Source organism: Physcomitrium patens, chromosome 21 (genome assembly GCF_059467195.1).
Source record: "Physcomitrium patens ecotype Gransden chromosome 21, ASM5946719v1, whole genome shotgun sequence".
In the NCBI taxonomy this organism is placed as follows: Eukaryota; Viridiplantae; Streptophyta; class Bryopsida; order Funariales; family Funariaceae; genus Physcomitrium; species Physcomitrium patens.
The window spans coordinates 7,564,993-7,578,726 of record NC_143430.1 but is presented as its reverse complement, the minus strand read 5'-3'; the positions used below and the strand labels follow the sequence as shown (position 1 = coordinate 7,578,726).

Below are 13,734 nucleotides of genomic sequence, written 5' to 3'. Positions count from 1 at the left end.
CATTGTTGCAATTGTAACATGACATAAAAAATACTACAAAATTTGCATTTTTGAACATTGGCATGGCACATGTGCAGCTTGACAACCACTTAATTTGCAAATCAGCAAATGATCCTTGTTAAGCTTTAAGTAAGTTTAAAATATATTGTTGCAACTGTAATAAGCAAAAAAGACTCTAAGACCTACACTATTTAAACATTGACAAGACAGGCATGTGATTGAAAGCCACTGAACTTGCAAAAAAGACCTGGTGTTGAAGCTTGGCATGGTAATGCTAGATTATTAATTGCCCCATCTACATGAAGCTCTAACTCTACAATAGAATCATTGTTGCATACAAACCTTTAAGACTGAGTATGCTCCTCAGTTTAGTTGCTTTGAGTGGTGCTCCTTAATGTCTTGTATATTCACTTCAGGCTTTAATTGTAGAGTCTATGAACAGTTGACAATTTTTTGCATTGAACACCATGCAACATGGAAGAACCTAACTATCTCAACATTTTTTTGGGATGTCATGCTTCTAGAATTTCTAATGAGAATGATCAAAGGAAAATATTCTCTTGTAACAGAATACTAGTGCTAGACTCTTAATTCTATAATTTGTTTTGTGGCTATTTTTTTTTACTTGCGTGTGTTTTTTTTATAAATAATTTATAATTGAAGGTATTATATATATCCAATAATGGTTTTTAGTTTCTAAAAAAATATTTTTATTATAATTATATAGTATGTCATTTGGTATTTTTTTACATGTTATAAATTTTATAGCTATATTTACTTTTTTTGAAGGCTTTTTAGCAACATTCTATTGATAAATACACAAAATTCAATCAATCACATCTTAATTGGCTCTAATTAAACCAACATAGTGTTTGTACTAAACTTCAATTAAGGTTAGACAATTACTTGCAAAATATTAGAAATTTATTAGTTGCAGGAATATATATACATATATTTTATATAAGAAATGGTAAATATATGTACCAATCTTATCAAGATACTACAAGCACAATAAAAGTGTATGGCAAGTTGAATATTTTTGTTACTTATGTGTGCAATCTATAATAGTTATTTTTTTTAAAGAATTAGTAGAAAATCAAACAAATTTAAATTGCTCTCATTTGGTTACTGGAGAATATATATATTGATTTCTAATATTAAAAGTCTTCAAAATATAGCATATATATATATATATATACATACATATATATATATATATATATATATACATACATATATATATATATATATATATATATATATATATATACGTATTTATAAAATTCCAAAAGTATATTTTGTTATGTTAATATTTCATACTAAGATGAAAAAATTAAAGGATTCATCTTTTTATGTCATTACTGTTTCAATGTAAATTTCCAATCTTAAGACTTAATTTTAAGTTTATGCTTTGGTAACAAAATACATGATTTATGAGCCTTGATAATATTCAATGTTATGTGCTAAATGCATAGACTACAGTTCACTTTAAAAATAAAAATAACAGTCTTGAAAAATTATTTTAAGACAAGGTTCAAAATAGTAAAAATATTTGATTATGGTATTACAAAAAAAAAAAAACAAAAAACAAAAAACAAAAACAAACAAACAATAGCATAAATATAAAATTGAATAATTTATTTTAAATACTTAATAGATAGTTGATTATAATATTGTTATTTTCTAGACATTTGACCACTCATAATCAATCTCAAGAAGTAACTTTATAAATATCTTTCCAAGGAATATAAAAGTATAATTTTTTTTCTATTAAATCCTATACAAGAAGAAAAAAATAACACAGTAATTTATAGTAATTTTTTAAAAATAATTAGATGCTTGTTTGTCTTATCACAATAAACGTATTAGAATATTTTAGATTAAAAGTTGCAGAATAAGAGCAACAATGTTAAACGGTTGCAAAATTATCTTTTAGATTAATAAATATCATAAATTTTAAATAAATTAATAGAGGAAAAATTATATATTTTTGAATTATATGTGATTTGTATAAATAAATTTGTCACTAAAAATATTATATATATTATATTTTTATTATTACATTTGGCAAAGGAAAATATTTATATATACACAAGTGTTCTAGTATTGCAGGTATTCTATTATTGGATAAATATTTTATATTATTTACATTAAAAGACTTTTTTCTTTTACAGATCTTAGGAGTTATAACTATGTGCTCTATTCTTCATTTTATAATATGGCTCTTATTTGTAGATACTTAAAAGATGATATAGAATGGCTTTGTGTAAAAACAAATGTTATTGACAAAGGAAAGTCAAGTGTAGCAAGATTATTGCTTGTACATTTTTGTTTTTAGAAATCCTTTAGACATTATAACTTTGTGGGATGCAAATGTTATTACACTTTGACCAAATTTTATAATTGTGAAATATACTTACATAGGTGTGTTGTTAAATTTATTCATTAATTATTGGTTACTATAGTATTATAAGATATATAATCTTATTATATTTAAACAATAGATTTTTTTTATTTTATTTTTTTATTGTTTTTTTCCAGATCTTCCTTAACTAGAAGATATGATTACCAATTACTTCATAAAGGCATAAGTATGCCCACGATGTATCAAAAATATTTCACATAAATTAACAAAAATACCAAAATTTATAGTTGGATTTTAATATTAAAATTAAAAAAACTGTCTGTGTTATAAATTTTTAAATTATTTTCTTGATGTAATTTCTATAAAATTATTTGTATGTCAATTAATAAAAAGGCTTTTAGCAATAGTTATAAGTAATTAAATCATAAAAAATAAAAAAAACTTTAAATTTTTTAATTTTATCTTCCACTAAAAGATGCATCAATGAAGTGTATTTATTTCTTGCATATTTTTCTTGATAAGGAGTAGCAATTTTTTTAATAATAAAAAAAATTACGAAATCTACCTAAGTGATTATTTAAAAAAATAATGTGATGGATAAAAACAAAAACATGTCAATTACATTTACATAAAAGCACAAAATTACTATGAAATATACATAAAATGTGCATAAAAATAAAAGTAATACTAATTAATAAAAATATCTATTTCAATGCTGTCAAATTCTTGTAAAAGATATACTAAAATTTGACATTTTGAAATTTAATACCTTTTAAGCTATAAGATAAGAACTTTTTTTATTTACTTTTTATTACAGATTGTCATGTTTTTTCATTTATAACTTCTTTATTTTTCTTTAATTATGTTATTCTATAAATTCCATAATTTTAGAATAACATAATTTAACAATATCATAAAAAGAAAAATAAAAATATTCTAATCATCTTCAACCATTAGATTCAAGATAGTTTTTTTGATAACCGTACCAATTTGTAAGAAAATTGAATTTAGTATAAAATTACCAAAAATTCTTCAACTTTATTTTTTTTACAGTATACACATATTTTGTTTAAAAAAATAAAATTTAAAAGGTAAGTTGAAAAAAATATTTAATTATGTTTGTTGTGTATATTTGTAATTCTTTTATAATAATTCTAAGTAATAGTGTATAGTTTTTTCTTCTAAAAACATTTGTATGGAATAAATTAAAACAAACTTGTGAATAAGTGTGTGACTAATAATAAGATAAAAACAAACTTGTGAACAATTGTGTGATTAGTAATAAGAGAGTGTTTTTTAAATTTTTTTAATTTTTTTTTATCTTAATGTAAATTATTTATCACACACTTAATTTGATTAAATTGGAATAAAAATTATAATTTAAAGTAAACAAAATAGAAATAATGAAAAAATAAGCTTTGATAAAATAATACAAGTAGTTTTAATAATAAGATAAAAACACGGTATTTTTGGCTTAAGTTTGAATAAATTTTAGTAATACCAAAATTACATATAACAGAATGATGATTGGATATTTTTATATAGTTTTTTTATTATTTAAATTTAGATGCATCTATCCACATGTAAGTATATTTAATGTTAGGAAGTTTCTTGTAATTGAAAGTACACATCTAGCATTGTCAGTATTGAAGCTGTTTGCCATTGGTTGTTGCTGTTGTAAACTAGACTCCCATTAATGTAGTGACTAATGATGTTGCTAACTAGTATCAATTGCCATATTAAATCGCACTATTATATTAAAATATGTATGATTTAGCCATTTATCACACAAACATAAATTGGCACATATATTCTACAAAGAATTTTCATTGGCACATATATTAGTAGTATATAAAATTGTACAATTTATACAGAGAACCACTAGATAGATACCTCTCTTTTTATTGCAAGGACATCCCCTCTCCTATTCTTGTACCACACAACTTTGCATACAACAATAAAACTTTTTTTTATACTAATTTTTCTTAGAATAAACTCATAATATTAGATTTGTGTGTGATGGCTTATAGATCTTTTTTATTTAGATTAAATTTTTAAAAAAATCATTAAATGCTTTTATTTGTTTCTTTCATTTACTTAAAAAACCTTATTAGTTTGATTTAGAAAATATTTTATTGTAAATTTAACTTAGTATTTTTTAGTGTAAATAAGAGTTTTATTGCATACATGTGGGGATATGTGACATGAAGGAGGAGGTTTTTACACAATAAAAAGAGAGTGTCTACCAAGCGGTTTTGTTTATTAATTTTTTATTTATTATGATATGGTTCCTAATATTTCTATACATCTATTTAGTTAGTATACATACCAATTTATGCATTTTAAATATATTAAGAATGTAGAAGAACCTTTATTCTTAAAAAAAAAATCAAATCATAAATGTAGAAGAATCTTTATTCTTTTGTCAATATAGAAAAAACCTTATGTAAATTCTTTAATTTCATTTCCATTAGTGTAATTGGCTTGAGCTAATCTCTTATTACTTTTAAGGTGCATTTTTTTATAAATAGCCATAAATAAGAGAATTTTAAGCTTGCACTTATGATTTGAATTTTTTTATTTTTTAATAAATATTTTAATATATTTTGAAAAGACCTTGCCTAATACAAATAAATTTCTATTAAATAGATTATTAATACTAGTAATATCTCATAAAATCTATCAATAACTTCAAAAATAATATTATTGGTTATTAATACTTTATCCCATATAAACATCTTTACAACTTTTATTAGTCTTTCTAATACATTTTAAAAAATTTAAGTTTCAATTTGCTAAATTATTTACATCAATAGGATCTTAAAAGTAAAATAAAATATTTTCTACAAAAAATTAATAAAATTTAAATATTGGAAGATAAAAATACTATAATAATTTATTCCTTTTTGAGAAACATATATATAAAAAAAAAACTTATAAAACAAGGTCGTTTTTTATAATTCTTTTATTAATGAATGAAAGATTTTTTTTTCAAAATTATTTTTATTTTTAGAAAAAGTTTACATCATATATAATAAATTGTTTTTTATTAAGTAGATGAATGTCTCTAAGCTTTATTTATTTTATTTTATTTTATTTCTATTTCTATTGGATCATTTGACATACAGTCTACTAACAATTAGTCTCAATGTAAATGTTTAAACTGATTTATAATCTTGTTATAAACTGATATATAATTTGGAGTTATGTTCTCATCACTTCTTTGAGATTTTCATTAAAATTATAATATACTATTTATTAAATTAAAAGATAAGCTTAATTTTTTTAAAGACTTTGATCAGTTATGCATCTTCAAATTAAAAATCATCCAACATGCTTCTAATGATGAAACATAGAAAATTTCCAAATATTGTTTAATTTTATTGAGAGCTTCTACATTACCTTTTTGTTATAAAATATTTAATTAAAAAACTCATGTTAATATCCAAACCCTTTTAATATAGGACATGATTCTACTTGTTGTATATTAAGTAATAGAGGACACAATTTACCAATATAAGACACTAACAAAGAATATAAAAAAGGCTTCAATTCTTAGGCATGTTAGAATTGCACAAGAAAGAAAGCCTTGGATTTGAAGTTTAATAAGTACTTATTGTCATCCCAAATTAGATTGTACATGTCATTATTGACTTGTATTAGAAGGAAAATTAAGTAGGACAATGTCCTACCTTTTGATGTAATGACCTACATTAGAAGTATCTAGTTATGTCTCTTACAAAAATATTTTATAGCATATACTATAGAATATACCTCAAATTGATGTAACAACAAACCTACATAAAAAAATGTAATTATAAAGTACAATCCAATGGTTGTCCAATTTGTTTTTAACACTACTAAACATTTTTTGAATACTTAAGTGCAGAATCATAGCAATATAAAGGTGTTTGGACTTCTAATATTTCTTCTAAATTTTTTGACAATTGAGAGTTGCACATAAAGGCTATAAAAAGATAAAGCTTGCCATATATCTCAATTATGCTCATAGAAGCTTAGTAGCATTGGTGCATGTATCTATAAGTTCTTATAAAAGAAGAAAATATAATAATTTGTCTGTATAAATCGAGAAAATTTGCATTATTCTGCAAGTGATGAATTACTATTTGGCACATTTTAGTACAAAGAACAATTTAGTACGAATTGTTCTTTGTAAAATTTTGGCTCAAATTTGTACTAAGTTAATCTTATAATTAAAATGGTACATTTCAGTACAAATGTTCTTGGTACAATTTGAGCCTATTGAAGCAAAATTGATCAATTTTAGTATACTTTTCAATCATAATTTGTTAAGAAAAACTTTCTACATCTTTAGACTTACAAACATCAGCAATAGGATATATAATCTATTACATTTACTTGCCTTCTCTTTTAATTTTTTTTCTTTCTATTTAGTTCTTATTCTTTTTCATTATTATTGTTACTAGACCTTATGATTTAAAATTCTTTATAGGATATATTGAAAAATCATATGCACTACATGTATTGTTGATCTTAATAAAAAATAACATCAATTTAATATAGAATAATATCTCTTCCTTTTGATACAATTTTTTATTACTAATAATTATGAAAACTTTATTTATAGCTTGAAAGTTGTATCTTAATTATCTTTTTTATGATTTAAAAAAATAATTAAAAAATAATAATCTAGACATAGGTATGTGCTTGCATGAATTTCCTTATTAAAATGTTCACACTTTAGATTTCTTTTTGAATATCATATAAATAATATAATTGAAATAGAGATTTTTTTTTATAGTAATTTGATTGAGCTTCAAAAATTGTGCCATGTTAATCAATTTTATTAAATATAAGACATATATTTTAATTTATAGAAAAAATCTCATATAATAGTAGGTAGGTTTTTATATAAGAAAAGTGTAGCACTGTCATATATGTCTACCAAAACTTGATCCCATTTTGTTTCCAAAGATACAAAGATAAAAATAAAATTATATTTAAAAATTTGGTCAATATGTAATTTATCATTGCTAGTAGTATAATTAAGTAATCTATGAATGGTTATAAGAAATAGTTGTTAAAGTTCTAATTTGAACGTTTCTTTTCATAACATCTATATAATTTTTAAATATTAATTTCTTTGCATCGAAGTCATTACATTCTATTATTATTTTTAAAATAAAAAAATATATTTTAAAAATCTAAAACATTAATAAGGGTTTTTATAATTTAATCATTTATGATATGTAAATTTTTTTGCAAAGATTAAATAAGATAGATTTTTAACACTGAATATAAGTTACAAAATTTAATTTATTGGTTTTTTAAATCTTTGTTTTTCAATTTTTTACATATAGTTCAATACATCACAAGTATGCAATTATTTTTACTTCTCAATAAACATCATAGCCATAGACCAATAGTCATATTTTACAATCACCAACTCATTTTGCTTTACTATATTGTATTGATTTCTAGTGATGCTCTTGCTTTCTTCTCTATCGGAATTATTTGCAAGGACTAATTTTTGTGCTTACTTGTTATGTATGTGCTTTATTTCTTGTTTCTTTCTAGTTTCATTTTATTAGCATATTATCACATGATTATTTTATTTATTTATTTATTAATTTTTTAGCAAATTTAATTTCTACAACCTTGAATGGAGCAAAAATTAATCAATGTGATTTATAATTGATCAATAATCTAATGTATATTATACCTCTTTGAAAGATTTTTGTTGATGCTATTATCCAACATCCTTGCTATAAAAATAAAAAATTAACTAACTTATAATACATGTATAATCTGATATTTTTTTTACTGATTTTATTTAATAACCAATATAATTTAGAGTTTATGTATTTTTAAGAGAAACAATATTTATTTCAAGTAGTCAAATCGTTTGCTATTATGTTTACTTACTCTTTAAGTTAAAACTGTGGTGTTAAATACTTTTGATAAAGATTCTTTTATTCACCATTATATATATTTTATTGAATTTTCTCTACTTATTAAAGTATGTAATTTATTATAGATCAAATAATATGTTTATATATATGTGTATATGTATATGTATACATATACATACGTACATATACATAGAAAATATATCATATCAGAAATTAAGTAAGGTATTATTTTTTCTTTGAAAAATTGAAGTAAAAATAGTCAATTAAATAGATATTATAATTCTTATGTTGCATTTCACATAATTATTCATTAATTTTTGAGCTTTGCACTTTTTTTTTATATTTTTTTATTTTTATATGTATTTATTTTATACTAAAAATAATTCTCTAAAAAAGGTGCATGCAATTGCTATTAGTAGTTTCAATATACATGTAGAATACATCCATCTTTCTACTACTCTACTTCAAGTGCATGGATGATATTTTTTTCTTTTCGTGTTTATTAAGAAATCTACTATTAAAAAAAATAAGCTAGATAGTACAAAGATTAAATAATTATAAAATTGTAGAATGTATGGATATACAAATAGGTATTTTACCATTTGGATGGATATATAAAGATATAATGTTTTTAAATATATATATATATATATATATATATAATATTGTGGTACATGAAGTTATTATTTTGTTTATGTTGTTATAAGAAGCTAAATGCAAATATAAAATTTTTACTTTTATAATACAAGAAACTATACTATTTTTAGTTAAGTTTACTAATCTTTTGTCACAAATCTTCATCACTTTCTTATTGTTGTATTTGATCACATTATATACATGTGTTTATTTTGCAAAGTTTTATTTTTAAGTCAAGTAAACTTTGTGTATGTATGTATATTTATACAAAAGTATACGAATACATGTGCACAAATGCTGAATTTATAACTAGTTAGAAATCCTTATTATTATTATTAGATTTGAAGCTTTTAACATTTAAAAATCATTATTTGTTCAAAAAAAATTACAACAATTAAAGTACTCTTTAATGCATAAAGATTGAATTTGAATACAATATACTCATTAATCAGTTTAAATTTGAATATTTAAAAGAATGTGATTGTATGTATTATTTGAATCTTATATTCATAATAATCCTCATTAAATTTTTAAACCTCCTACAAAGAAAAAAAAAATTGTGTATTTGAAATATTAGCAAACATTTCTTATTTAAGAATAGTCTCAAGCAAAGTTTAATAGTTTTTCAATAATTCCGACAGAAATTACAAAGTATGTTTTTGTACGAAAATGTTAAATAATTGAAAATGATAAAATTAGATATCATTATTTAAATTATTTAAAGTGTACAGAATAATTCTTGAATATGTGTATTTGAAGATAAAGGAGCGCAAAATCATTCAAATGAAACACTGCAAAAATATTATGTAGTTATTGAATATTGAAAAAAAATTGGGACTTGAAGATTCAGATTAGGAATTATACATTTGAACACTTATCTGGAATGTGGTCCTGGAGTCCAAAACTGTCGCCGAGAATGGCCCCTCCAGTAGCGTCCACATGCTTTCTTTCCTCCTTTCCAATCTGAGGCAAAGAATTTGGCGTTTGGATTATTGTTGTTCACACAGTCGTAGGATGCCTCCTGGTAGACAGTTTCCTACTTGTGGCGGTTTACGCTTGACTACAATCGTACCTCGCTAGGGAAGCCCATGGACATGACCTCAAAAAGCTCCACAGCGCACAGAGCCACCTGCTCCCACGACTCCTGCTCTGGAAATGGCACGCCGCACTTGCAGGGAGTTTTCAGATCTACGTCGTGTACTACCTCTGCCCAGGCCGTGCTTCTGTCAGTTGAAATCTAATCCTGTCCTTTTGGTGGCAGTCAATCTGTCCACGAATCGGTTCTAGCCAAGCATTATAGGTCGAAGGAGACGTTTTGAGTGGCAACAATCTGAAAACCAACTAATCAAGGCATGGATCCCTTAGTTGAGGTTGTGAATAACACAGTCTGGAAGCGAATAAGTATTATCCTAACAGAAGTGCCACGCAAAACTAGGTGAAGGAAAACAGGGTGAACGTTCAATAACACCGGGAACACAGCCAATGATGAAGGGAAGCGTTCAAAAGCTCAAAGGTGCGCTACAAGGGATGTAGATAGTGTAGAAATTTATATAAGTGGACAACTAAATACTGAGCACATCACTGGCATACAAACCCGTGTACACTAAGAGAATCTTGTTCTTGAGCCACGCCTTCCAATATCACCTTTGGAGATTCCACAATCATCCAATGTTCTACAATCAACCTGTGATGCGACTATAGAACCACGGTAGCACAAATAGGGAAATTAATTCCAGTCTGAAGAACCAATCGATTGACTGCGAAAGGCTCTCCTAAGCTCTTCAATAATTTTCATGGAATTTAAAGCTTACCCTGCATGGGTTTCACTAGACACTGGCCCCAGGAACCAGAAGACTGCCTCTGGAGCCACAAGAATCCCCACTGCTCTATCCTACTTGCATGACGCCTCAAGGTCATGATCGGAGCTTGCTTTGAATTCCTGGAAGTCGTTGCAACAGCAGCAAATCCACATGTACCCTGATGGCTAGGCGAAACCTGAAACAGACCAGCGGCTGGGTTGTAATCGTCTGTCTCCTACTTTACCATGCTTTGCTGGTTCTCTGCATGAGACCGTCTGCTTTTGAGATACTTGAGCTTCCCATTAACCAGAAATGCCATGTAAGAATCTACTTGTGTTTGAGAGCTGATGAAACTGGTGAAGTAACATTCAATACTCTCGTCAATGAAAGGGTCACACAGCAAAGTGGCCACTTCGTCGCCGCCACGATACCTACAGCCTGTGAATCAACAAAGTGTCATAAGAAGAGAAACTGCTAAATTTAGTGCATTGATGCGTACATAATAGTGAAATTGATATTTATGATAAGTTGTGACCTCATTTGAATCGGTTCAGAAATTCAACTGCACCTAACATAGACGTTGGTTGATATATCAGATGAAGTTCAAGTAAACATCTCAATTTGGATGGCGTCAATCGGCGTTCAACTGTATTTTAGACCTATCGATTAAAAAATATTGACTTAAGAAGCGAGAACCCATGCAAGAGCTTCCACAAGATCTGTTCACCCATGTTTACAGCGAACTCGCCTCCAGCTTTAATTTTACTGCCGAAAACTTCAAAATTTATCGCATGCACATGGAGTTGCTTGAACGTTATCTCATGCCTCGGTTTTATGAAGTATTTCATACAGTTAATGCAATCACACACAATTATATTAATTTATCTTGAGGAATAAGTTACTTATCAAGACAGTAACTCGTTGAGTTTAACAGAATTACAAAATGGCTTACGTTAAAAGTCCCATTGCTGGATCCTTCCTTCTCCTACGGCAAAGTAGCCATAGCCAGGCCCGGATAAAACGTCTTCAAGTTGATTGTGCCAGCAATCTGCAAAAGATTTAACGCAACTTACATACACCGCGAACAACAGGATGGAACTTTCCAACAAACAAAGATGCTAAAAAACCAAATGAATAATACATCGGTTGGGGAGGACAAGCGAGTACCTGGTTATTGACGGTGCTGGAAATGAGCTCGTACTTTCGTGGGCCCTCGTTGAAGGTAGCACTCTTGACTCCAACTGTGAAATCATGAGGTAAGGCTGCTGAGAATGTAAGCCTTATGCTAAATGAGCCCAAACACGAGGTAGACAACGATTGACTTCCACAAACCTCGCGCAGACTAGATCCCTGTAACAAATTGCTACGTTATGAAATTGTGTGGATAGAACACCCGAAGTAAGGTCTCCGTAATTGTCTCCCACCTTGCTGGATCCCGATCTAAGACTTTTAGAATGACGACCAGAGAGATTTATGGACTCGAAACTCTAATACATCACCCCTATGATGCTGAACACGCACTCTCAATTTGCCTCAGCCTACAAGCTACTTTACACACCCCGTGTGTACCTATGCATCATGAAAAATGGAGAACAACAGAAAGTGCCCCATAGACTGTTCAATTGAAAATATAGCATATACACCATTTGCACCCATGTGTTAAGCTCTGAAATCAATTGTGTTGACGTCGCTACTCTCCCAAAGTGTGTCTCCATTTTCTCGCTTCTACTTCCTCCCAAACGCCTTACATTAGTTATCGTGAACCTCTTCAAAGATGCACGAGCACTCTAAGGGAGGCATTTTCTTCTTTGGCAACTTCGTCTTCCAAATCAACTCCCCTAATGCAAGGTCGCCAGAGTTCCTCATTTCATTGTCGTAAATACCATCCAATAAGTCGTCCTTTATTAGTTAATAATTTCATAGCTTCTGTTCCCTGTGCAACTCTTCTTGATTCGTATCTCAAGCTCCACCATGAAGTGCGTGAGGTTCTGAGATAACCTGCAGACAGATACTCCGCTGTGAGCAATTCTATGCTACACTTAGAATTGTTTTACCAAAAATCAAGTAGAATCCAAGAGGGAGTTAAAAGGTGCGCAAATCCTTCCAGACCTAACTTTGTAATGCGTCAGATTTCTGACACAAAAGCTGAGAATAGGCACATTGAACCTCCCTTCAAGAAGTTTAGAACTGAAAGGGTGGCTTGAAATGTATGCTCTAAATGTAAGAAGCGAATGTAAGAATCGGTGGCAAAATGACACTCGATGGACCTTCATGCAGTCAGTGACAATGGGCCTTCAATATGTTCATCGAAATTCTCTCAACAAATGTTGCGCTTCAGAACGCACTCGAAATTGACAAGTTAACTGGACATGTCTAGAAACGATCTTAACAAGTGAGATGACATTTCACTCGCACAGAGTATAGAACCTTGCGACAGCAAAACACAATGGAATTCATCTCTTCAATTGTCAACCGGCCTGGAGAATCCCTGCAGCTCGAGCGAACTTTAGAAGGCACAAGTACATAGATCCTTGAAAGCTCACAGCTGGAAAGAAAACGAGTGCAAGGAACAAACAACGTGACAAATTAGATGGGACACATTGCAAATTGTGGCATAGACACACTTCAAAAACTGTGCTCCAACACCTTCTGAAGAGACGTCCAAGTGTAGCATTGTGGAAAGACAAGCGGCGACAAAGGATTCAGAAAATTGGCATGGTAGGAAAGGTACTTACAAGTGAATACAGGGATTTGAGCCAGTAGGGAGGCAGAGTAGAGTTGAAGAAGAGCAGCTTCCGATCAAAGAAAGAGAGATGGCAGCAGAGGTGATCAAGAGGGAAGAGTGTTGCACATGGAAAAGTAACCATGAGGGGATGCTTTCGCCACAGACTACAGTGAAGTACCCCAAACTCGCCAGAGCCTCACGATTCTAAACTCCAACATTACCATTTCAGCCTCTCATCAAAACCTCCGGGCCAAGACATAACAACATCGATAACCACAACAAAACTCACGGGATTTCCCATGTGCCCAGACAATT

At 28.0% G+C, this 13,734-nt stretch overlaps 1 protein-coding gene across 2 annotated transcripts; it reads right to left on the bottom strand.

The window, feature by feature from the left end:
* Nucleotides 1-10,423: 10,423 nt before the first annotated feature.
* Nucleotides 10,424-13,734, bottom strand: LOC112274018 (uncharacterized). Of its 2 annotated transcripts, XM_090245832.1 has the most exons (6): nt 13,430-13,734; nt 13,122-13,239; nt 12,338-12,692; nt 11,862-12,044; nt 11,647-11,742; nt 10,424-11,132 (listed from the first exon to the last, which is right to left on the bottom strand). In XM_090245832.1, the coding sequence occupies exons 3-5, from the start codon at nt 12,407-12,409 to the stop codon at nt 11,680-11,682; spliced, it is 318 nt and encodes a 105-aa protein (XP_090101958.1). In that variant the 5' UTR covers nt 12,410-12,692; nt 13,122-13,239; nt 13,430-13,734; the 3' UTR covers nt 10,424-11,132; nt 11,647-11,679. The 2 variants fall into 2 exon arrangements, with proteins under 2 accessions (XP_090101958.1, XP_024358919.1); XM_024503151.3 differs by lacking the exon at nt 13,122-13,239 and having other exon boundaries at nt 13,430-13,570.

Excerpts from the sequence above, each read along its gene's own strand:
- LOC112274018 (XM_090245832.1), bottom strand. The coding sequence starts at position 12,409 with ATGGAGACACACTTTGGGAGAGTAGCGACGTCAACACAATTGATTTCA. Across the intron at positions 12,045-12,337 it reads TTAACACATGGGTGCAAATG|GGATCTAGTCTGCGCGAGGT; the intron begins GTGTATATGCTA and ends AATTTGTTACAG. Across the intron at positions 11,743-11,861 it reads CCAGCACCGTCAATAACCAG|ATTGCTGGCACAATCAACTT; the intron begins GTACTCGCTTGT and ends AATCTTTTGCAG.